At 54.7% G+C, this 23,074-nt stretch overlaps 7 protein-coding genes across 7 annotated transcripts; 6 read left to right on the top strand and 1 right to left on the bottom strand.

Annotated features, from left to right (window-relative positions):
* Positions 1–1,097: 1,097 nt before the first annotated feature.
* On the top strand, positions 1,098–3,908 carry BO72DRAFT_82016 (uncharacterized protein). Its single transcript, XM_040950746.1, has one exon. It carries the CDS (start codon positions 1,301–1,303, stop codon positions 3,668–3,670), a length of 2,370 nt encoding a protein of 789 aa, XP_040801959.1. The 5' UTR covers positions 1,098–1,300; the 3' UTR covers positions 3,671–3,908.
* Positions 3,909–9,787: 5,879 nt separating this feature from the next.
* BO72DRAFT_81973 (uncharacterized protein) lies at positions 9,788–11,306 on the top strand. The gene is made up of 2 exons (XM_040950744.1): positions 9,788–10,211; positions 10,476–11,306. Exons 1-2 carry the CDS (start codon positions 9,957–9,959, stop codon positions 11,148–11,150), a joined length of 930 nt encoding a protein of 309 aa, XP_040801958.1. The 5' UTR covers positions 9,788–9,956; the 3' UTR covers positions 11,151–11,306.
* A 2,530-nt stretch (positions 11,307–13,836) lies between these two features.
* On the bottom strand, positions 13,837–14,698 carry BO72DRAFT_467956 (YoaK family protein; the record flags this gene model as incomplete). Its single annotated transcript, XM_040946873.1, has 2 exons — positions 13,837–14,441; positions 14,551–14,698. 2 exons carry the CDS (start codon positions 14,696–14,698, stop codon positions 13,837–13,839), a joined length of 753 nt encoding a protein of 250 aa, XP_040801957.1.
* Positions 14,699–16,262: 1,564 nt separating this feature from the next.
* BO72DRAFT_376240 (uncharacterized protein) lies at positions 16,263–16,535 on the top strand (the record flags this gene model as incomplete). The annotated part of the gene is made up of 1 exon (XM_040941206.1): positions 16,263–16,535. A coding segment is annotated over one exon (273 nt), but the record flags the coding sequence as incomplete, so codon positions are not given.
* A 734-nt stretch (positions 16,536–17,269) lies between these two features.
* On the top strand, positions 17,270–19,875 carry BO72DRAFT_81907 (kinesin-3 family protein uncB). Its single transcript, XM_040950743.1, has 3 exons — positions 17,270–17,398; positions 17,455–17,764; positions 17,840–19,875. The coding sequence occupies exons 2-3, from the start codon at positions 17,479–17,481 to the stop codon at positions 19,534–19,536; spliced, it is 1,983 nt and encodes a 660-aa protein (XP_040801955.1). The 5' UTR covers positions 17,270–17,398; positions 17,455–17,478; the 3' UTR covers positions 19,537–19,875.
* A 347-nt stretch (positions 19,876–20,222) lies between these two features.
* On the top strand, positions 20,223–22,130 carry BO72DRAFT_467954 (translation initiation factor eIF2B subunit delta; the record flags this gene model as incomplete). The annotated part of the gene is made up of 2 exons (XM_040946872.1): positions 20,223–20,957; positions 21,099–22,130. The coding sequence occupies 2 exons, from the start codon at positions 20,223–20,225 to the stop codon at positions 22,128–22,130; spliced, it is 1,767 nt and encodes a 588-aa protein (XP_040801954.1).
* A 158-nt stretch (positions 22,131–22,288) lies between these two features.
* BO72DRAFT_507691 (Apc13 domain protein) lies at positions 22,289–23,042 on the top strand (the record flags this gene model as incomplete). Its single annotated transcript, XM_040949270.1, has 2 exons — positions 22,289–22,573; positions 22,644–23,042. Coding segments are annotated over 2 exons (684 nt in total), but the record flags the coding sequence as incomplete, so codon positions are not given.
* Positions 23,043–23,074: the final 32 nt, after the last annotated feature.

Genomic DNA, 23,074 nt, shown 5'->3' with positions numbered 1-23,074 from the left:
ATAGTCGGACAGTTGCAGCCATACAGCTAGCACTTTTTCGAGTTATGAATGTCGGTCTCAATTGACCTCGACGCCGTCGAAGTGGAATCCATGGTTGGCAAATGGATGGCGATCGTCGAGAGATGCGCTCCCCTTGGGTAGGCGGTGGCAGAATCCAGGACTTACGTTGCGCACCACTATAAATAACCACGTCTACGAGTCATTGTAGTCTGGAGATAGTCATCGATGGATGTTCAAGGCTCTTAGTTGTGCTTGCTGACTCAAGGAATCTCATTCTGCAAAAGTCTTGCAGGTCAATGGGAAAGAAATGCTTCGTGCAATTATCAGACGACTATGAACACAGGCTAAGAAGGCCTGTGGATAGCAACAGTCTCAATCATCTAGTGCAGTGCAGCCACGGCTCCCGGAGGAGAGGTTTGAGTTGGGACAGTTTGTCATGGCTCCGGGCTAAGTCCTATATCCGAGAATCGACGAGAGTTGACAATGGGACCGTTGAGAAACTGCACAAATAAATGGATACTCCAAGGATGATCGATTTTGACCGAGAAGTGTACGGAGTAGTTGGAAGTGTAGAAGATTGCCCCAAAGGAGTAATAGATTTAGAAGACCGGCCAGACCCGAATCCGGCCCGGTGGGAACATGTGCTGCACTAGTCCCTGTTGGGTCTCCCCAACTTTCATCCAGGCTGGGCTTCTCGCTGCCTCGCTCATGCATTATTCATCATTTCTCCTATTCCTCAACTGTCTTCCTCTTCTCCAAGCTTCAACCATGGTTCAAGATCAACCGGCGGGGACCTTGAAATGGAGCCTACAGCTAGAGGCAATTTTATTCTGACGAATACACATTTTCTCTCACCGTGTGCTAAGAATACTAAGAAGTTAATAAGTCAATAATAAATTAAATCTCCGGGTCGGCATCTCCTAACGGCGGATGATACCGCAACGATCGCCGCTTCTGCCCTTCACTGCCCGTCCACCTTTCCAGGACCCCATTGCAAAGCTAGAATGAGGGCCTAATGGGGGTCATCTCTGATATGTTTGTGTGATAAAACCTCGAACCGTCCAACTTCACTTCTCCCAGTCACCTCGATCCCTTGTCGATTTCGGTATATAAGCTTCGACGGTGTTGCTACCACTACTCCTCCCATCTTGCCACCGTCGACTTGACCACGCGATTAACCTACTGCCTTGCTTGATCTATCATCCATGGGACCCCGCACCCCGGGTCACCTCCACTTGGCTTGTCTGAGCTTGTTCCTGCTTACCTCTCCTCCAGTCCACGATTTGTAGTCGGCTTGGTGATGGAACCTCTGCCAACGGGGCAGGGGCGCAAATCGCCGCCGGTCTCCGCCGCACCTCCGCGGAAAAGACGGAAGAGAACAGTCATCAGCCAGGCAGCCGATGACTGTTTTACCTGTGCTCGACAGGCAAGTCAATGCGATCGGAGACGACCATACTGCTCCCAATGCTTGGACAATGGCCGCGATTGTGCCGGCTATAAGACCACTTTGACGTGGGGAGTCGGGGTGGCCAGTCGGGGAAAGCTTCGAGGACTATCCCTGCCTGTGACTGGGGCTCAGCCAGCTGCAGCCTCATCGCAGCCTCGTGCGGCAGCCGCGTCGAGGGTATCACAGTCGACAGACTCCAGTGCATCGGAGTTGCCTGCGCATACAAGACCACTTTCTACGTTAGACTCGTCGGAAGTCGGTCGCACACCTTCTAATCCGAGGATACGTCCTAGGCCAGACCTACCTGCGAATCAGTTTCCACCGCATTCGAGTCCGGTGTCATCTGTTAACCAAACCCCTTCCAATCGTTCGTTACCTCGTTCAGAATCACTACCCGTGTCATCCTGCCATCACGCGACACCTTCTCCTTCGTTGGCTCCTTCGAGATGGGCAATGCCGATATGGCCAGCCTCAATACAGACTTCAATACCAATTGCAAAGGCCAGGGATGATCCGAGTGTTGAAGAAGAAGCCGTACAGAGCTCAGAGCAGAGTGGTCAGGAAAGGACTCCTTGGGTCGTTGAATGTCATGCGCCATCCTTATCTCAGCAGCTACTAGCGCGCTCAATCGGACGAACACCGCGCCTGCGATTCCTGATTAGCTATTATGCTGAAGTGATTGCGCCAATGATCGTTGCTTTTGATGGGCCGACCAATCCATTCCGCACGTACGTTCTGCGATTAGCGCAAGAAAGCACATCGCTCCAAGAAGCCATAGCAACCCTGTCTCTTTGCAATATGCGCCAGAGACGAGAACGGGGCACAAGGTCTACCGAGCGTACCCTGCCCGCACGGATGTCATCATTGGCTCACCAGGCTTTGACGGAGGCGTCTTCGAGCACCCAGGCTGGTATTGACGTTCCCAAAGTTTCGGCGCGCGAAGAGCATCTTCACAGAAGTATGGCAGTCAAGGCGTTGAATGGAGAATTGGCCGATCCGCGACAACGGCTATCGGACTCGGTGCTCGCGACTTTACTCGTCTTATGCCTCTTCCATGGGTGTGACACGGGGGTCGCGCAATTCAAGACCCAATTCGCTGGTGTGACCAAGTTGCTGGCCATTCGGCTGTGCAACGGCGCCGCCCATGTGACCGAAGAACTGAAATGGTTTATTCGCATGTTCACCTGGCTCGACACTATGACGGCCACTACGAACGACCGGGACATCCAACTTCGCGGCGCTTGTCTGGACATAACCGCAATTTCGGATGGCGAATGGGGGCTTGAAAATCTGGCTGGATGTAATGCCAGCCTGTTCAAACTCATTGCGCAGCTTGGTCGCCTGAATCTTCTCAGTCGAAGCCAAGATACGCAGACCTCGGCATCTCCTGAAGTCCATGCCCCATCAACCACTGTCCCTCCCCATATCGCGTATACCTCCACGAGTACACCGAGTATGCCTTCCGAGTCGTTCACGAGGTTCATTCCTCCCCAGGCGGGAGACTCTAGCTCAGCCCCGGCTTCTCCTATATTCTGGGTCGAATGGCACTGCCTGCGGCAGAAGCTTGAATCGTGGAGGTTTGACACGGGGCGGCGACAATCATCATCTCCCCATCATGCGACGACCTACATCTCGCCACCATCGTCTCCTCCGAGCCAATCCAGGGTGGCGCCGCAACATCTGGACGATGTGATTCATATTTCTGAATCATTTCGCCACGCCGCGATTCTCTACAGCGAGCGACTTGCTCATCCTGATCTGCCGTCTGGCCATCCTCGTATCCAGGATATTGTGCAACGGACAATGACTCACATTCTGGCCGTCCAGTGTGATGCGTATCTCCTGTGGCCGCTGTTCATCACGGGCTCCGAGTGCGTGCTGTCCAGCCACCGGGCGATCATCCGGGAGCGGTGTCTGTATCTCTCCAAGGATTCCGGGTTTATCAACAATCTGACCTGTCTGGAGCTCCTGGAAAAGATATGGGCGGGAAGTCCTCCCGCGTCCGAGACTAGGGATCCCTACGACCGCGGCGCAGCAGCAGGTCTCGGCAGCCAGCACCTGAAGTCAAACGCGGGCGTGGCGGACGATATGAGCCCTGGCGCATTGGGCGGCTGGAGTGGTCTCTCTACGGAGGTCCCGACGTCTCCCTCGCGCAGACAGGGATTCCGGTGGCACGAGGTGATGCAGGTCAAACGGGAGGAAGGCGAATATATGATCGTGTAACAGTGATGTGTTTTTGGGGTGTTCTTGGGCCGTCGATGCCGATGCCTGCCTGGGGAATCGACGGGGTACATAGACATGGCTTGATGATGGATAACGGTTTCATTTGTAGAGTATAGATGACTCGGACTTTTGCACATCCTGTACATAGTACCAGACAGTAGATACCTAGGATGCGTGTACATACATATGACCCATACAGGAAACACCCTCAATGCGTGTAGGATGTGATTGCTTTCCACCAGGTCCACACGAGCGACAAACAGGAGAGTCACATGTGATTCTGATTGCGTAGCCGTCCAACACCACACAAACAAAGCTCCCACGATCCAGAGTCCGACAGACCCGAGACAGCGCCAGGATCTGATGTCTCAGGTACTAGGCATTCCCACCGAGAAGACACCTCTTTCCGTCTATCCTTCTACCATCCTGTCCAGCAACGCACTAGACAGCTGGCCACCAAGATATCCACCTACCGATCCACGAAGTAGACTTCGGCTACACCTTGCTCTCCACCATGCTCTCCACTCAGCAAAACCATATGCCAAATCCAAAGCTAGTTCAACCCAAGATCTCACCCGGCAAACTCACAGCGACGTTAAGTGGAACCTACTAAGCTAGGCATGGCACACTAACTATACGTAGCACTACAAAAGAACGGTGGGGTTGGAAACCCAGGTAGTCAATACCTGCTGCCTAAGGTATACATCCAGCTGATAGTGTCGAATGTCGATAAGCTACCTTAGTACTTATCGTGCGTAGGTAGTAGTTAAGCAGCCCAGCAAATCCAACTTCCACAGCCCTACCCAGCGTTGTACAAGACCTTAACTTACCGTACATCCACCATGACAACAGACATCGAATCGACGCCCCCGATATCGGGCCACTAGTTAGGTGCTACCGACCCTTACCTGGATGAAAGTATGTTCTAGGGATCCTATTGGATGTCCAGTTACGGTACTTTATCCATTACTTCATGGTTAGTCCAAGAGCCTGGGGAGGGGAGGGGAGGGGAGGGAGATTAGAAGCGGGGTTTGATCTTTCTGGACTCTCAAGTCCAGTCCAGTCCAGTCCAGTCCAGTTCCTCGACCTTCGCACAGCGCCCGCGCTGGCCAGCGCTGCAGTCCATCCCATGCGGTCTGGGGAGGAAGTACTGTACTGTGTACACACTGTAAGTGGGTAATACATCTTGACAAGAGGCGTTTGACCCTCGACTCTCAAGCCCGCTGGGTAATTCCCCACCAACCCTGGAGACTAGAAGGTCATGTAGCGGGAAAAGAAACGGTGTCAAACACCCCACCGTCGACAAACACAGATAGATATCCCAGGACTAGGACCAGGGGTGTAGTGATGGACCGCTGGATCCAAACGTGCGTTTCGAACTTTTGGGTCTAGTGCTGCACAAGCCCCCTCGGGCTTTTGGCTTCTGGCTGTTGACTTCGCGGATGTCGGAATGTATGCAGGGAGGAATGGGTATGGTTGGTGCGATGGGTTGGTGAGGGATGGGGATGGGGATGGGAATGGGAATGGGGGGTCTGGACTGCACTTGCACGGCACGTTGGGTTAGTTCAAGGTAACTTGGCTTGTGCGTGGGCGGGCAGCGGCTATTAGCATAGGGCGTGCGGAGTACCCTGTATAGCGTATCGAGACTTAGTCTTAATGATGATGCCGCATGAGAGGAGAGGGGGGGGGGGGGGTTTCTTGGGGTAGAATATGTACAGTACCCAGCACTAGGTGAAGGTGGTTGGTTGGTTGGTTTTTTGGCAGGTTGAGTTGGATCAGATTGGGGACTACCGGCATCTATCATGGATGGATACTTAGGTAGGGATGAAGTTCTCAGGCTCCGTACCAAAGACTAAATCCTTAGGATTGGAGTATCTTCTGGTAAAGTTGATTGGGTTCTCGGGTCAGATAGTCTACTGCATTGAGGTGCATAAGTTAGGGTCTATGCCTACGTAGTTAGGGGTTTAGTTGGAACTGTGCCGTGGGTAAGGTGGGTTCTGATGGCCGCTGGATTCGAGAAGTACGATTGCGCCAATGTTGCTGGCCCTGTTGCTGGTGTGCCGAAACATTGGAAGGTCTACGCTGTACAGTACTGGATATACTTGGAGGTCAATTGATGACTAGGGCTCAGGGTAAGGGCATGCATCTGTCACCCACACAATGCTACATACCTCCCTCCCACATCTTATGGCCAGAATTCCAGTCGCGAGTGCGCGCGCGCGTGAGATCGGCATGTGGCCGGGATTCGAAGTAAACACGGCTGATGAATGGCGACGGAGGATCGCGTTTGAAACCACGACACCAAAGGAGGAGGGTGGTCTCTTGGCATCGGTCGGCTGCAGAGGAGATCTGTACACATCGGAGTGAGATACAGCCAGATAGGCATAGCTGAAGGGCCCCTCAATTGGCTTGTCGCAGTCAGATGGATAGTCCAATCAACAAGCAAGTGTCGGCAGGTGTGACCTGAGAACGAGAGTGGTGGTGGTCGTTGTATTATTTGGCTGGCTGTGTACGGAGTGGGGAGTTCTCCGTATTGTATGTACATTACCGTACGGACATACTTAGTAGTAGATATTGTAGACAAACACCACCACAACAATAACAACAGTCAATTCTAGATCTCCGGCTCCGAGAAACAAGCAAGGGACGGTGAAAAGTGAAAACTCTGCCGGTGGAGACCTGGGCGGTGGGTGGAGTGGGAAAAAACATGTTAATTTGTATTTAGCTCTAGTAGTGCTCTGTGCTCTGTGAGCTGTGCCGTGTTCTTTCTTTCTTTCCAGAGAACTTCTATTTTCAGTCTGTGCTTTGATTGAATAGATGAATGCTGAATGGTTGGGAACAGTGACGGGAATTGCAGGTCACATTCGCGCTTGTGATGACCCCCTCCCCTCCCCCCGGTCTGACTATCAATCAGTAGTATTCTATAGTATGTAGGCGCTAGTTGGCTGCTAGCAGCTCTCTTCCGGAGAGGAAATCACTGCTGCTGCTCGGGATAATTCTTGAATGCATTGGGACCGTTGGCGCTGCGCAAGCCGGAGTTTCCTCTCAGTGCCCGGTGACTGACTGTCTACTTAGTACGGAGACTTAATGTACTAGGTAGATACTTCCTGAGTCGATCAGCTCTTGTGCACCCACCGGACCCTCGTCCCGCGTCCGCGTCTCCGTTGCCCGTCCAATGGGTGGAGCCAGTGCCGCGATGGCGTTTATCGCATTCTCTGAAAGCGAGTAAATGTTGGAGTTGGACCCAGCAAGCGAGACATCTCTCAAAGACAAGAGACATCTCCATCTTCCTTTATCGCTCGTACCGGGACCTCTCCGATAGACGCCACCACGTAACCATGATCACATCTGGGCTTTGACCTGCTTTTGGACCCCGAGCGCCATGTGCAACCAGACACCCAAGAGAAAAAGGGCTGCCTATCTATCTGCCAGGGGTTGTCGGACATAACTGGCTGCGCAACTCCGATTGCGTAGCGTTCTCACTCGCCCCGGGGGTGAAGACTCTTAGCAGCTCTGTGCTATTGGACAGGATCTGAGCCAGTCGGGATTGATATTAAGATAGTCACTAAGCCATGGCTCGAATCATGGTGGGGCAGAAGGGAAGAAGTACTGTAAGTTACTCTTCTCGGTAGTGTAGGGCACTGTAACCTGCGATTTTGCAACCCTCGTTTGCGGTCCAGCCTGCATGGGGGGGGGGGGGGGGGCGCCCTTAGCCCTATCACATTCGCGCCTCGACCAGGCCTGTCAGAAACCGAGATTCTGAGTCTGGAGTACGCGGAGTACTTTACACAGTACAACACAGGATACTGTATGCAGTTTCCAATCGCCCCGGTCTCAACTCAGATACCTTTTCCATCCGAACTTCACACCTGTTTATTTGCTTCTTTTTTCTTCTCGAAAAAAAGAAAAACAGGAAAAGCAGGGATCTGCCCGGCCGGAGAATTAATTGTGAAAGGAGGGTCCTTTTTTTTAGACTCCCGCGCTCAACTGTGCAAATTGCGGTCTGTCCAACCGTATGGGTGGTTGCTGCCCAGCTGCTGGGCGGCAGCGGTAACGCCCATCCACCATAACCAAAAAAAAACTCCCAAGTTGCCCAACATTTTAACTCAACTACACTACACCACTAGTGCTCGTGGCCACAACAGGAGATATCCATGCCATTAGGTTCCACCGGGCTGGAAATGCCTGCCTACCTGGAGTTATGTATCCATGGTTTGTCGACCGGTTGACGGGCTCATCCGCACCCGCTGTCCATGGAACCAAACCAACCCAAACGATAAGACGCTCTACAGGATCTTACAGCAGTAGTGGCTTCGGACTATCTCTATTTACAGCAATCGACTAATCGATCCCACGTACTTTCGATCCTTTGCAATTTTTCATTAATCTAATGATGTGACACCAAGTTATAAGACTTGGTGGTTGCGCGACAGCGTCATCTTCGCCACAGCCTGCCTGCAGTTGAATATAGAAGCCTTGGGGCTGATGCTGAGAAGAGATGGCTGACTGTTATTATCAACGCTTAACTTACTTACTCGACGATTATGACTGAGCCACCCGTGGCAATGTGATCTCTCCATGACTCATTGACTCATTGGCATACCGGACAACTGAATGAAGGACTATCGACTGGATCGGCTCGCCAGCTCCATCGCGTTGCCTGCAGGCTCCAACGGTAGGGTAATGTACGTACATCGGATGCCATGCGGGAAATCCCCAGCCATGTTGGACGAAGCGTCCAGCCAATGACGCAGAGCGTGACTCTTATCTACAAGGTGATGAGGGTTCGAACATCTCACTGTTCGCCATGTACGGCCATGTTGACGCGAATGAGTGGAGGGGCGGATTCTGCTCTGCTGCGCTGCGCTGCGCTGCTCTGTTGCGGCAACAAACATCTTGTTCTTCCTTCGTCGTGTTTCAGCAACGTCAATCAGGATGGGAGGGGAGAGGGGATGCCCAACAGGGGATTGATCGTATGTCTACCTAGTAGCAAGTAAGTTAATAGAGGGATTGTTCAGATGACTCTGTCCCACGGGAGCCCTGTCGCCATGATGAGTAAGAGTCAGCGAGTGGCAGGCATGGAGAGTGACCGCAGTGCGCAATGTGGGCGGCAATTCTGCGCATTTCATTCATTCATTCATGTAATCATCCATTCCCCCCTCCTTGGGAGTGTATATAAGGGAGCAGTACTCTCCACCTGATCACCTTGGTAGGATTCTGGAAAAGAGGGTGTAGTGGGTGATGACTCTGGAAATGAGCTGGAAGGTGATCAGCTTCTTCTTCTCATAGCAACAGCAGCAGCAGCAAATTCTAAAACTCAGTGCAGCATCACTCTGGTTTCAGTTTGGTGTTTCTTCCTCCCCTCCCATTCCGTTCCATTTCCTCCCTTTCTCTCCCTCCCTCCCTCTCCCTCTTGGGAGTGGGAGTTTGTTGGGCCTGAAACGCGCCCAAGGCACCCATCCCTCCCTCCATCATCACCACCACCACCACATAAGATACGGTATTGTAAAGCCGAGAACGAAACGGGAACAAACGCAAGAGGTCACTTTTTGCTGTCTCCACCCCCAAAGCGAGACTAAGACACTAAAGACTAGTGGCTCCGCCGCAGAAAATTACCACTTGGTGCAGCCCCCACTTGCAAGTCCACCAAGTCCACCCTTGCAATTCTGTCCCGTGGTTACAAAACCGGTTGTCTCCTCCACTCCCTCTGGGCTCCCCCCCTTGAAATCATTTATCCATCCATCCACCATTCATACACCCTGTTCGGGTTCAACCTCTACAACTACAACTACTACTACTACTACAACATCAACAACAACAATAATCTGGGTTAGATGAACGAAGTCTAAGCGATTCAAGCGAGTCTCAACCGCTGTCTGCGCTTGTTCGCCACTCTTGTCGCGGACTCCGATAGAGTCTTCTAGGGACCACAGGTTGCTTCTCTGCATAGCCGCCTTCAACAACTTCGCCCGTTCAGCGTTCGATAGAGCGAACGACGTTCAAATGCACTCTCGGCACATACAGCTCTATCCCTCCTCTCCCTCAGAAACCGCACCACGGTGACGGTTCTCTCCCATCAATCTTCCGATTTCGTTGTCCCCTGCTTCGGCGTCGATCGGCTTGTTGCTACGATATCCTGTATAATACATCTGGGTTGTGCTGTTTCTGTTCTTGCCTCTAATATCTCGCGATCGGGAGGTTATCCCCTACGTTCGAAAAGTTCTCTCGTCCACGACCTGTTTTTGATTGCCAGCGTGATTCGAATTCCTATGCACGTTTCTCGATAATGTATCACTACACCACTCCACCTCCCGGGTGGTCCTACGACTATACGACCTCTCCTCCCACGTCTCCTCACTACGCCTACTACGCGTCCCCCTTCGCCAATGCTTACGGCTCGCCGCGCGGCCCTTCGAAGCGTCACAACCGCAAAGCCAGCTACGCCGGTCCCAAAGAAACCGCCGGATGGTATGCTGGGTATGGGCAAGGATTCTACGAAGCGATGCCAGAATATGGCACGCCACCGCGCAAGCACGATCCTGTAAGTGCTTCTTTTGGTGGCTATTCTCGTCGTCGCAGCACCATGTCCGGGGCCCCAGCGGCGGGCCCTTGGGAACATGCCGGCGCCCACCCGTCGCACCCGTCGCACACCCGGCCCATCTTTGTGGATGTGGTCGACGATGGATCCGACGGTGATGCGCCGCGATACGTCTTCCGCGAGGAACCCAGTCCTCCGCGTCGCAAACCGTCGACGTCTCACCGCAAGCCCAAGCCACCCACTGATCAGTACTTCTACTATAACCAGGTGCCTGCCCAAGAAGACGCTGATGCGGCCAAGCGATCTCGGGCGCGCCGTCAATCCACTTCCACCCGCACGCCCAACAAGCCAAAGCCGTCCGCTCCCACCTCCAAGCCGGCCCCCAAAGCCACAGAAGCCGACGCTGCCCGAGCAGGGATCCCCCCGGGCTACTCGATCAAGAACTGGGACCCGACGGAGATGCCGATCATTCTTCTGGGCAGTGTCTTCGACGCGAACTCACTGGGCAAGTGGATCTACGATTGGACCGTGTTCACGCATGGGGCCTCGACGCCCATGGCGGACGTGGCGGGCGACCTGTGGCTGCTGTTGATCAAATTGGCCGGGAAGGTGAAGAGAGCCGACGAATGTCTCGACCGCATCCGGCGCCCCGAGGCGCAGGAGGTCGTGGAGGATTTCCTGCAGAGTGGGGAACGCCTGTGGGCGCGGTTCAAGAAGCTGCTCAAAACCTGTGAGCAGTTTATGTGGAAGGCGGCCAAGCGGGAAGGGGGCAAGGGCTCTGTGTCGATGGGCCGCAATGCCGGCTGTGAGTTTGTCGAGACGATCTTTGGCCGGGATCGCGAGCTGGAGAGTACGGAGAAGCTGATGAACAGCATCCGTTTGTGGAACATGCGGTTTGACGCCAACTGCGAAGAGATTCTCCGTCGCCCGTCGGCTGCCTAGGTTTCTTTCTACTGCGACTGCGACTACGACTCTTAAAAGCAATATCTGATTTGTTTGTTCTGGTTTTTTTGTGGTATTTACACGGGAGCTTTTGACAGCACTATCCGCATTACGCAGGATTACAGGATACATGTGCAGTTGTTGCCGACTTACACTGCTTGGATTTAATGGTCGGCTTGCATTTCAGCGCGTTTGGTGACTCCATCTTATTGGTGCATCTTCAGGGTGAACAGTCCCGTCTATCATTCTTACGCGAATTCTTTTTCTGGCTGCGTTCTGGAATTGCCTTTTTTGTTTTCGAAGCATTCAAGCATGACTTCTAATTTCTGGGCTGGGGATTTGTTTTCCTTTGGCGTGCCTTGTTCAGTTTCACACGGCGTAACTGCGAACTCCGCTGCTTGTTGCTGCTGCGATACCTGTGGGCTTTTTTCTTCGTTTCGATCTGTCTTTTTGATGATACCATTCTGCGATCACTGTTTCGCCCCGGGACTGCTGGTTGAATCATTCTTTTTTTTGTGGGACTGGCGGGGTTAGACACCTTAGCCTACATTTACAATCTTTCACCGTTGATAGACATATAGTACAGTATACAACTGATACAATGATTCCTTTGAAGGGTAGCGATGTGATCGTAAGGATTCTAGTCTGCTTACGTAGGTCACACCAAGAAAGCTGTGGTTGCGCCCGCCGTCGTGGTGACGCTCTCGCCTTGGGTTTAGCCCAGCCCTTCAGGTCAGCCCTTCAGGTCAGCCCTTCAGCCCAGCCCTTCAGCCATTGCCCTCAGCCTTAACAGGAACCCTTTCCTGCCTACGTATACAGCAACACCAATGACCCATAGCCCCTGCCCCTCTAACCCCGCCATAAACCCAGAGAGTAAGAGCAAGCCCATGTAAGAAGCATACTCACAGAATGCAAAGGAATGCTCGGAAAGAGTCCCCCCCCGGGCCTCATTCAAGCCGGCAGAATTCCTCTCGCGTGCATGGTCTGCATGCATGCACGCCATGGCCGGCGCCCCCCCGTGTGGCGAAGTTGACCATGTGGGAATGTATGGAAATGATTACTCAGTGGCTGTACCTACCATCTACCACCTCCTACCTCCCGTCCACCTACTTGTACTTGTCCTGCACTGCAAGACATGCACTTCTCATGTACTGCAATTCAGTACATAGTGGATGGTAGGCGGTAGGCGGTTGGTGAGGTCATACTGTTTCTAGGGTATGTGTACAGGCATAGTACTGTACTGTGCTGTACTCGTACGAGAATGGGTGGGAATGTATGATCTCGGAGAATGTGAGTCCACGTGACGGACGGGAATGCTGGGTGTGTGCGTGTTATGCATGCACGGTTATTGTCTGGTATGTACTGAGTTTTTTATGTTTGTAGATTGAGGGAAGGCGGGTTGGCTCTTTTGCTTGGGTCTGGGTGACGTTGATTCTTGTGCTTGCTGGGTACTTGATTTTGGGTTGGATGGGGTGGTGGTGATGATGATGTAGGGTGGTATGTTTGGGGTAAGTGGGTGCGCCCGCGGTCTTTGTTGGATTGTTGTACTGTAACTTACTGTCTGTGTACTTGGGGTAGTGTTTGATCTCTGATGGGCTTGGGTGTGAGGAGTTGAGTGGGTGGGGTTGTGGTTGTGCTATTGTCTTTTCTATTGTCTTCCTAGAAGCTACATGCGTAGTGCAGTGCAGTGCAGTGGTGGAGGTGGTGGAGAGGGGGATGAGGGGTTATCTGTTGGAGGTGGGGAAGGGTCGCGGTCATCGGGACTTCAAAGTTCAATGCGTGGGTGCAATTTAAGTGGGGACCGACGGTACCCGCTAGTATTGGTGGAGGCAAACCTACTTACTTAGCTGGTGGAGAGTGAAACTGGAAGCTAGTGCCGCATCCAGCCAGTTACCCATCCATTCGCCTGCCAGGCTCGCGGCCAGAGCCGGATGCAGGCTGGGGACTGGTACCCGTGACCCTCTTGTGGTGGTTGGCTGGGATGGGTTCTTTGGGTGGACTTCGGTTCAGTGGTGTTGGTGGCTGGGGGGGTGTGGTGGGCGTAGATTTTGTATGTGGGTTGAGGTTTGGTTGTGATGTTTCTGTCTCGGTTGTTGGTGAGAGGTGAGATTTGAGAGGTGAGTGGTGAGTGGTGACCAGGAAGCTGAAAGAAAGGGGGGTCTGGGGGTTCTCCCCCAGATCGTCACATTATAACTTGGACTCGGGGATAGGGTTACTGGGGAGTTGAAAGAAAGGGGGGTCTGGGGGTTCTCCCCCAGATCGTCATATTATAACTGGATGAAATAGTAAGGTAGCATGATTAAAGCGTGGGGAAGCTGTTGTGTGATGCGGGGAGTTCAAGTTAGGGCACTTATTCTAACAGAGGTTGAACGTATAGTAGTGATGAGTACTATAGGGCAGGTGCTGTACGTGGGGATACGGGTGGGCATGTGTAGATAGGATAATGTATAGGTAGCTTCATATTGTGGCCCGTTTAAGTAATTGCACTCTTGAGAGGTACTTGGACGAATTGTTACGTAGGTAGTATAGTCTGCCACCAGCAACTTCAGTCTACAGTACACTTTGACTGAATCAACACAAATAATCAACCAAGTAGGAATTCTATCAATGTACTGTATTCACATCTATATCTCAAAACCCACAACATTACTCAATCCGCCAGCTATCTCCCCCCCCTTGACCTCACTCAACCCTTCGTCTCCCCCTTCCAGACCAACCACCCCAACCCAATCACCAACTTCACCCCGGCCGCCATCCACAGCGCCGACTCCATCCCGCCCGAGGTCTTACTCAACCACCCGCCCGCAATCGCCCCGATCAACAGGAACACGACCCCGCCGATGCGGCGGTTGCGCTTCACGTTCCCGTTGGGCACCTGCAGCAGCTTGGGGTCGGAGGCCACGTCGAAGTAGACGCTGGTCAGCACGACCGTTGGGATCTCGTTGTAGCCCAGGGCGCGCGACGAGGTGATCGACCCCGCGGACTGGAACGCCAGCAGCGCGATGGGGATCAGCTCCAGGAACAGCCGGCCGCCGGTCAGCTTGCTGTCCGTCGAGGTGTGCGGGATCAGGTCGGCCTCGATGATGGCCACGGCGATGATGATCAGGATCGTCTGCGCCAGGAAGGAGAGCACCAGAGTGCCCCGCGCGCGGTTGCCGCTGCGTCGCGTCAGGTTGGCGAAGACCAGCGCCCCGATGAAGAACCACCCGATGCTCATGAGGGATTTCAGCCAGCCCCACGGTTTGTTGGCGGGTTGGTTGGAGGCGCCTAGGCCGAGGAAGATGGTGTTTCCTGGGGAATGGATTGGTGTTAGTTAGGGTGAGGGGATAGTGGGGGGAGAGGGGGAAGGGGGAAGGGGGAAGATAAGGTGAGGAGGTAAGAGGGAGGGAGGATGGCGTACCCGTTTGCATGGCTAAGAAACACGACCACGCATTATATGCACTACTGTCGCAGAGCCCCGTGGTGAAGCACAGCAATAAACAGATGAGGTCGGTGTGCTTCGGGTCGACATTCTGGTTCCAGCGCTGGGAGAAGGTGAGCTTCTTCATCTGGGGTTCCGGGTCGGAGGCTTCGAGGTCGCTCCCCTCGGGGGTAGACGAGACGGGGGGCTTCTCAGCCATGAATGTGTGATTTGGGGTAGTAGTTTCTGGTGAATACTACCAACTGATATGGACAGAGAGGAAGAGTCGGGAAATTGGGCCTGCACAACGCCGGCGCCGGGTCTGGGGCAGTCACAGTATTTATCGACGGCGGCGCCGACAACCGGCCTCGGAAGAAAATGTTCAGAGCAAAGTCCGGAGCTGACAGGTAGCCTGGGCGAGAAAAAGTGAAAAAAACATGAACAGTGATGAAGATCGTCTCTCGGCGCACGATGACTAGTTACATCTTGGCCAAACGATAAGACCCGCGGATTGGTCTCTTCCCTGCCTCTTCGCACCAAATGGCAACCCCAAGACTCACCGGGGCGGATTGTCCAGATTGCGCCATTGCCATTAGTCCACTACTGCAGAGTGCAGACTCGTTTAGTCTGTTTCTCTTGGCGCTGCATTGATGTTTCCGTGAGTCAAACAACGGGTGGATGGGGGATGGGAGGAGGAGAGGCGAAGGAGGAGAATCCCGCCAGTTGCTCATTCGATCCACCCGGTCGGATAGGGCTGAATTGAAGTGGAGGATGCAGTCCATGTACAGTCCTGTACAGTCCTGTACTGCACTGTCCGAATGATTGTATGGTATGTAAGCTGGCTGACTGTGAGAAGTGTCATCCACAACTTCAAGGTTCGCAATACATTCCTACCACATCGCACAGAACTTTCCACTCCATCAACATGAAGCAGCCCACCCGGTGAAAGAGAGCGTGGCAATCGGGGCAGTCTGGTCTACCGACAGCGATAGTCCCTTCTAGTCTCCCTCGTGCATCAGCATCCGATCACCAATTATCCATTATTGCTTCTGCACGGCTCGGCGTTTTCTTCACCCTCTGCAGCCTGCAACCGATAGTTAGCCCTATCTCCTGTCTGCCTTACTTTTCTCCAGTCCTATCCTCCGAACCCCAAGCCCTCCGGCGGATTCCGCATTCTTGGCTGCTTATCGTGAATATGCTGGTGGCATCCGTTGGTCCGTCCCGACCCCCGTCTGTTCTCCTCCACACAATGAAATCTGTCAGCCATATGGCATCGGCTCAACCATGGAACTCGCGTTGAATAAAAAGGAGGGAGTTATCCGTGGAACCTGGCGTGAACTGACAGCCGAACCAGAGGGATGTCGTGGCCAGCCCGAGACTGCAACCAATACCTCTCATCGCCAACTCGCGTCATGACCTCACCAATGTGCGGGGAAGCAATCAGCTTCGCAACCACTTCATGAGCCACTCCCTCAAGTCCCAGCGTCATTGTCGCATCATCTGTGCCACCGTGGGCCATATAATCCCCTCGATTCCCACCGTGACCGGCTCTCGGACCTATCCAAAATTAGTGCAATCAGTCTTGGAACCAATATCGAATAACTGTATCATCACTGGTACGCTGGCCGTCCTTCCTGTCTCAGGAGTGCTGCTGTCGACTGTATTGTGGGTATACGGTTTAAGATATCTGCGACTAATTGAGAACAGAAAGATTCTCTACCATGCAGTCCTCAAAAGCTAAAACCACCTCGCGCATGTCGCAAACCGCCCAGAGTCAGGCCGGCGGTTCGAAGAAAGACGATCCCACTGCCAATTGGAGTCCGGAAGAAATGTTCGAGACCACCATGGACCGCGACGGCAACCCTGTGCCCGATCCCATCTCCTACGTTGACGGTGACAAGATGGGCAAGGCGTCTAAAGGCGGCCGCAGTGAAGGCCAGGACGAAGGAGACATGTTTGCTGCGGCCAACGATGACTTCGACTAAGCTCCCAGATTTGAATCAGGACTGTCTAAGGACGGTCAGTGAGAGGCACAGTCGACTAGCGACTGCGTCTATCGGCGTCAGTCTTATGCTATGCGATTGAGACGTGTAAATGAGATGAAATGACATGAATTGAATTGAATTGAATTGAATTGGAATTATGCTAGTAAACACTTGTGCTAGTTGTGATTGAAACATCGAAATGTCGAAGATTCCAAACATCCGGGGTTCCTCTTCTGACCCACTGTAGCACAATGGACTTGCCTTGACTTGATCCACTTGTAAGTTGTCTCATCTCTCAGCACTTGAAAATGGGTCAGAGACTTGGTCTCGGGATAAATTGCTATGGCAACCGCAGCCGGGGAGATGGCCTTACCGCGGCCTAAGGCTGGCGTCTAGTCCCCATCGGGACATCCCCAAACGAGTCCGGTCCCTCTCCATATCGCGACCTCCTCATTCATTGCTACTAAGTCCATACTGTCTGTTACTGTCTCTCTTTCGCCTTCTTGCGCCTCACTCTCCAGAGAGGGTGTGTCTTGTCTTCGACCTCCTTGCGTTCTTTGCTGCATGTTTCTCTCTTTGACTTTCCATCGCAGAAGCCCCCAATTCGATCCCGAACTGTTGACAATCTACTCCGTTTCATAGTAGCTACCCATGCCACCGGCCGATCATTGTTGTTTAGAACCAAAGTGCGATTGATTGACCAACCTCGAACCCGAAAGTCCCCCGGAGCATCGCGCCTGCTACTAAATCATTGGATCTCCCTGCCCACGGGAAAGGACAACTTATCCGGTGCACGGGGGGCCCCCCAACGAACCAAGCAGTGACGACCAGACCGCAGTTGTCTTTCTTGTTTGGCCCTGCCCGTATGTATCACTACCTGTTGCAACGCCAGCACGAGCACCTCACTCAGCTTCTGCAGTTTCTACTCGATCACGGCTCCGACATGGCCCTGGATCCCCGGGTTTACCACCATCTCGGCTACGGCAACGGGCTCAGCTCCCCGGCTTCGGTCACGTCATCTGCGATGTCTGCTATCACCGGCATGACTAGCCCATCCTCCCACGCGATGACCGCTTCTGCAGCCATGCTACGGTCAACCGCCTCGAGCCCTTCGCTGCGCGCTCGCGAAAGCGTTCCCGTCGCCGCGCGTCGAGTGGATGGTCTCTCCAGCCCCTCGCCCGGAGGGAACGTCCGCGTTGTTGTCCGAGTGCGGACCTTTCTGCCTAGAGGTATGTCTCTGTCCACGGACGGGAGTAGGATGGAAGGAAGCTGATCGCGGGCTGGTACTGCCCAATGAACTCCAGAAATCGAGCGAAGAGCCCAATGTCTGATCTCCATGGACCCGCACACCCAGACAACCAAGCTACGGGCACCTCGATCCAATCCCGATGATGAAGGGAAACCCAAGTCGCAGGCGCGCGGAAAGGTCCAGGAGGATAAGTCGTTTGTGTTCGACAACTCGTTCTGGTCGCACAACACCAAAGATAAACATTATGCGACGCAGGAGGATGTGTACAACTGTCTGGGAGAGGAGTTTCTGGACCACAACTTTGAGGGTTACCATACCTGCATCTTCGCGTACGGGCAAACGGGCTCCGGGAAGAGCTATACGATGATGGGGACGTCAGAGCAGCCGGGCTTGATCCCACGGACCTGCGAGGACTTGTTCCAACGGATCGAAACCGCCGAAGCCCCGGATATCAGCTACAATGTCCGCGTCTCGTACTTTGAGGTCTACAACGAGCATGTGCGTGACTTGCTGGTGCCGCGCACGGAGCCCCCACACTACCTCCGCATCCGCGAATCCCCGACGGAGGGACCGTATGTCAAGGATTTGACCGAGGTGACGGTGAAGGACTACGGGGAGATTATGCGGTACATGCGGAAAGGCGATATGTCCCGGACAGTGGCCAGCACGAAGATGAACGATACCTCCTCGCGGTCGCATGCGGTCTTCACGATCACGCTGAAACAGATCCACCATGACTTGTCGACTGACGAGACTACCGAGCGGACGGCGCGGATCCGTCTGGTCGATCTGGCGGGTTCGGAGCGAGCCAAGTCCACCGAGGCGACCGGCCAGCGTCTCCGGGAGGGATCCAATATCAACAAATCGCTGACGACGCTGGGACGGGTGATTGCGGCCCTAGCTGATCCGCAGCAGGGCCGTCCAGCGAAGCGTAAGGGCAAGGACATCGTCCCCTATCGAGATTCGATCCTCACCTGGCTGTTGAAAGACAGTCTCGGCGGCAACTCCAAGACCGCCATGATTGCGTGCATCTCACCCTCCGACTACGAAGAAACGCTGTCAACGCTGCGGTATGCCGACCAGGCCAAGCGGATTCGCACGCGTGCCCGAGTCAACCAGGACCACCTGTCTGCTGCGGAGCGCGACAAGCAGATTGCTGAGATGGCCGAAACCATCCGCACGTTGCAGCTGAGTGTTAGCCAAGCGACCGTCAACCGGCGGGAGAGCGAGATTCAGAACGAGCGGCTCGAGGAATACCAGCAAAAGGTGGAGAAAATGCAACGGTTGATGGAGGAAACCAAGATGGTCAGCGAGTGCAAGATCCGCCAGCTGCAGACGGAGAACGAGGCCCTTCGCAACCATCTCAAATTGGCGTTGGATAGTATCCGGAACCCCATCCCCCCGGTGATTGTGCCGGAGCGGCGGAGCAGCCTGTACGGTGTGAATCAAAACGATGGCTCCCCGTCCGTGCGTAAGCGCTACAGTCGGGCTCTGTCTCCAGCCCCTACATCCGGGGACGAGTCGGAGCCGAATTTGATACGGAAAGAAGAAAGCACCCCTGGGAGTGACGAGAACTCGACTCACCTGGAAGTGCACCAGATGCAGGCACACATGGAAGACCTGTTGGAGGACCTGAGTGTGTTCAAACGTAAGTTGGCGACGGACCATGAACGATTCCAACCCCTTCAACCGGCGAAAAAGGAGCGAAAGAGCCGACGAGCCTTAGGCGCCATCTGGGGCAACAATCGATAGTCGGAGATGTTTGACTGCAGCGTGGGGTGGCTTTCTGGGATTCGACGGCGTTATGCGGATTGGTGTTGGACTAAATGGTGTGATTCCGAAGACCTCCGGTTCTTATAATAGCTGGACTGGGATGGTTATCTTTGCTATTGGCGTGCTGTGATTCGTTTGCTGTTTTAACTCATGTACTGATGCCACGATGGAACGATTTGTATGTATGGTAGGATCTTCGAGGAGATGCCCGCCAGACCGCGCCACGATGAAATGTTTTGATGCCCGAATGAGTTGAATGGAATGACGGCATATAAGAGCCGAGTGTTACTCTTACGAAGGACCTCTTACGAAGGACAGTAAGAAATAATGTGAAGTCAGTCTGTCCTACTTTAGTAGAGTAACGAATAATCCAGATGGAGGGTTTCTTTATCCGACGCGGAAACCAAACTCGTGACTCAAGCCCTTTTCTGATTCCCCACATTCCGTTTCCCAATCCGCTCCGAAAAAGTCGCCCGCAACAACTGGAACCTGATTCTCAATCTCTCTGGTCTCACCTCAATGCTTGTCGCGCCGGCCGTCATCCTTTCTGGAAATCTCTCCTGTTGATGACCACTCCGATCCTGTCAGCGCACACCAACAGCAGTTCCTCGCAATCCCTTGTCTCCGCGACCGCGACCGCGACGACCACGCCCACGACCGGCGAAATGACGAGCTCAACTCCGACCGCGCCCTCCCCCTCACCTGCAGCAGCAGCTGCTGCTACTCCCACCACGTCCACCCCCTCCACCGCACCCACCTCCTCGAAACCCACGAAGCAGCAACCGTCCTCCCAATCACAAAAGCCCTCCAAGTCGGCCACCAAATCCAAAGATGCCGCCACCGCTGCCACCAGCGCTACCGCTGCCCCCGCCGACAGCGCAACCGCCCAATTGACCCCCGCCGAACTGAAAAAGCGAGCCAAGGCCGAAAAGGCCGCGCGCCGGGCCCGCGAACGCGCCGAACGCGAGTCCTCTGGCCCCGCGGGGGGAGCTCCCTCTGGTGGTGCCGCCACGCCCGGTAAGAAGGATGGCAGCGGCGGCGGCGGCGGCGGCGGATCGGCTGCTGGTGCTTCTGGATCGAAACAGGTGCCTCGTCGGGGATCCGCGCAGAATGCCTCGCAGAATGGTGGGGGAGGTAGTGTCTCTGGTGCGGTGCCGGCTGGGGGGTTGGAGAAGAGTGCTGGCGGTGGTGGTAGTGGGGAGAGTAAGGGTGGTAAGAAGGCTGATGATAAGAATGTGGCGGTGTTTGGACATCTTTACGGGCAGCAGAGACGGACGACGGTGGCCGGGGCGGGCAAGGAGGTGCATCCGGCTGTGTTGGCGCTGGGGTTGCAGATGAGGGATTATGTGGTTTGTGGGAGTAGTGCGCGGTGTGTGGCTACTTTGTTGGCTTTTAAGAGGGTGAGTTTTATTCTCTTTTGAGACTTGGCTCTGGCAGGGCCAGGGTTATACTCTGGGATAGGGGGTTGAGCGAGGCTTGTTTACTGGGATTAATGCTCTGGAGTCAATTCTCTTACTGACTGCTGACGCTGACCGCCGCAGGTCATCGAAGCGTACACTACGCCCATGGGAACCTCCCTTCCTCGTCACTTGACGACCTACCTCTCCCACCAGATCACCTACCTGTCGACCTGTCGGCCCCTGTCGATCAGCCAGGGTAATGCGATCCGCGCCCTCAAGCTGGCCATCTCGTCCATCGACCCCTCGACGCCCGAGGCGGAGGCCAAGGCGTTCCTGGGCGAGTTCATCGACAGCTTCATCCGCGAGAAGATCACCGTGGCGGACCAGGTCATCGCCAGCAGCGCGGCGCAGAAGATCCAGGACGGGGACGTGATTGTGACGTTCGCGGGCAGCTCGATCGTCAAGCAGACGCTGCTGCTGGCGCACAAGCAGGGCAAGAAGTTCCGGGTCTCGATCATCGACTCGCGGCCGCTGTTCGAGGGCAAGAGCCTGGCGCGCACGCTGGCCAACGCCGGGCTGGACGTGCAGTACTCGCTCGTGCACGGCATCAGCCACGCCATCAAGGCGGCTAGCAAGGTCTTCCTGGGCGCGCACGCCATGACCAGCAACGGCCGGCTGTACTCGCGCGTCGGCACCGCGCTGGTCGCCATGAGCGCCAAGGAGCGCGCCGGCGGCGTCGAGGTGCCCGTCATCGTCTGCTGCGAGACGGTCAAGTTCACCGACCGCGTCGCGCTCGACAGTATCGTCGTCAACGAGATCGCCGACGCGGATGAGCTGATCACCGCCGAGCCCATGCAGCAGCTGACCGGCCTGCCGGATCCGGCGGCGGTGACGGTCTCCGCGGCGGACGCGAAGAAGGGCGGCGGCGGCGGTGGTGGGAAGTCGGCGGCGGCAGCGGCAGCGGCGGCGGCCAATGCGGCGGCGGAGTCGAACACGCTGGCGCAGAATGTCTCGTCGCCATTGACGGGGTGGAAGGAGTCGGCCAACCTGCAGCTGCTCAACATCATGTACGACGTCACGCCAGCCGAGTATGTGGATATGGTGGTCACCGAGATGGGCAGCTTGCCTCCGAGTGCGGTACCGATTGTGCATCGCATGAGCACGAATTTGTGATTGGGGGCGTGGGATGCTAGTATGTATTATGATTAGAAAATTGCTTAGATTGCTTGGTAGGGGCTTGTGGTCGTAGAGAGTAGTAGTAGAAGTTGCTCCTCTAGTGTAGTCCCGTTGCTGTTGCTGTTGCTGTTGCTGCACACTGTCTCCGTACTGTAGTTTGTTCCTATCTCTTGTCTCCGATAACCTTTCTTATCTCCGCCAACTCCAACTCCAACACCACCACCACCATCGCATCTCATTCTTCAAACAAACCACCACGAACCACACCATACCTTCCCTCTCTCACATTCTCACCATCTCGACAATCAATCTCTATCTTACCAACCTCACCAATATCATTAATCTCACCAATCTCAACGAACCTCACATCCCATCCCCACCTCAACTCAACCCAAAACCCACCACCCACAAAGTTACACCCCCAGAACCCAACCAAAATGGTACCTCCCTCCCCTGTCCTCCCATCCCCCTCATACAAACACCAATACTAACCCCTCCCCCCCCCAAAAGAGCAAAGACTCCACCCCGCACCAAATCCACATGCACCACCCCCGCCTCGCCGACTACTTCGAAGACTTCGCGCGCCCGCACACGCACACCGCGGCTGCCGCCTCCTCCGCCTCCTCCTCCCTGCTCCTCGCCGCCTCCTCCTCCTCGACCAACCTCGCCTCCAGCAGCTACTCCATCGCCGCGGCCGCCGCAGCAGCCGCTGCAGCCGCGGCCGCCAACGCCAACACGAATGTGCCCCCCGGGGCGAACCCGTCCTACCTCCCGATCGAGGAGATCTACGTGGCGCCGCAGTTCCAGCCGCCGAATCCGGAGGACGAGGACGATGTGGTGCCCGACCAGCATGCTGCGTTTGGGATTAGTCGGGCGATGGTGGGGGGTTTTAGAGGGGGACTTGGGGGTGTGGGTGGAGGACTTGGGGGGAATGGGAATGG

Source organism: Aspergillus fijiensis (assembly GCF_003184825.1).
Source record: "Aspergillus fijiensis CBS 313.89 unplaced genomic scaffold BO72scaffold_19, whole genome shotgun sequence".
Lineage (NCBI taxonomy): Eukaryota > Fungi > Ascomycota > Eurotiomycetes > Eurotiales > Aspergillaceae > Aspergillus > Aspergillus fijiensis.
This window is presented reverse-complemented; position numbering and strand designations above follow the sequence as displayed.

Excerpts from the sequence above, each read along its gene's own strand:
- BO72DRAFT_82016 (XM_040950746.1), top strand. The coding sequence starts at position 1,301 with ATGGAACCTCTGCCAACGGGGCAGGGGCGCAAATCGCCGCCGGTCTCC.
- BO72DRAFT_81973 (XM_040950744.1), top strand. The coding sequence starts at position 9,957 with ATGTATCACTACACCACTCCACCTCCCGGGTGGTCCTACGACTATACG. Across the intron at positions 10,212-10,475 it reads CACCGCGCAAGCACGATCCT|GTGCCTGCCCAAGAAGACGC; the intron begins GTAAGTGCTTCT and ends TACTATAACCAG.
- BO72DRAFT_81907 (XM_040950743.1), top strand. The coding sequence starts at position 17,479 with ATGGCCCTGGATCCCCGGGTTTACCACCATCTCGGCTACGGCAACGGG. Across the intron at positions 17,765-17,839 it reads GCGGACCTTTCTGCCTAGAG|AAATCGAGCGAAGAGCCCAA; the intron begins GTATGTCTCTGT and ends AATGAACTCCAG.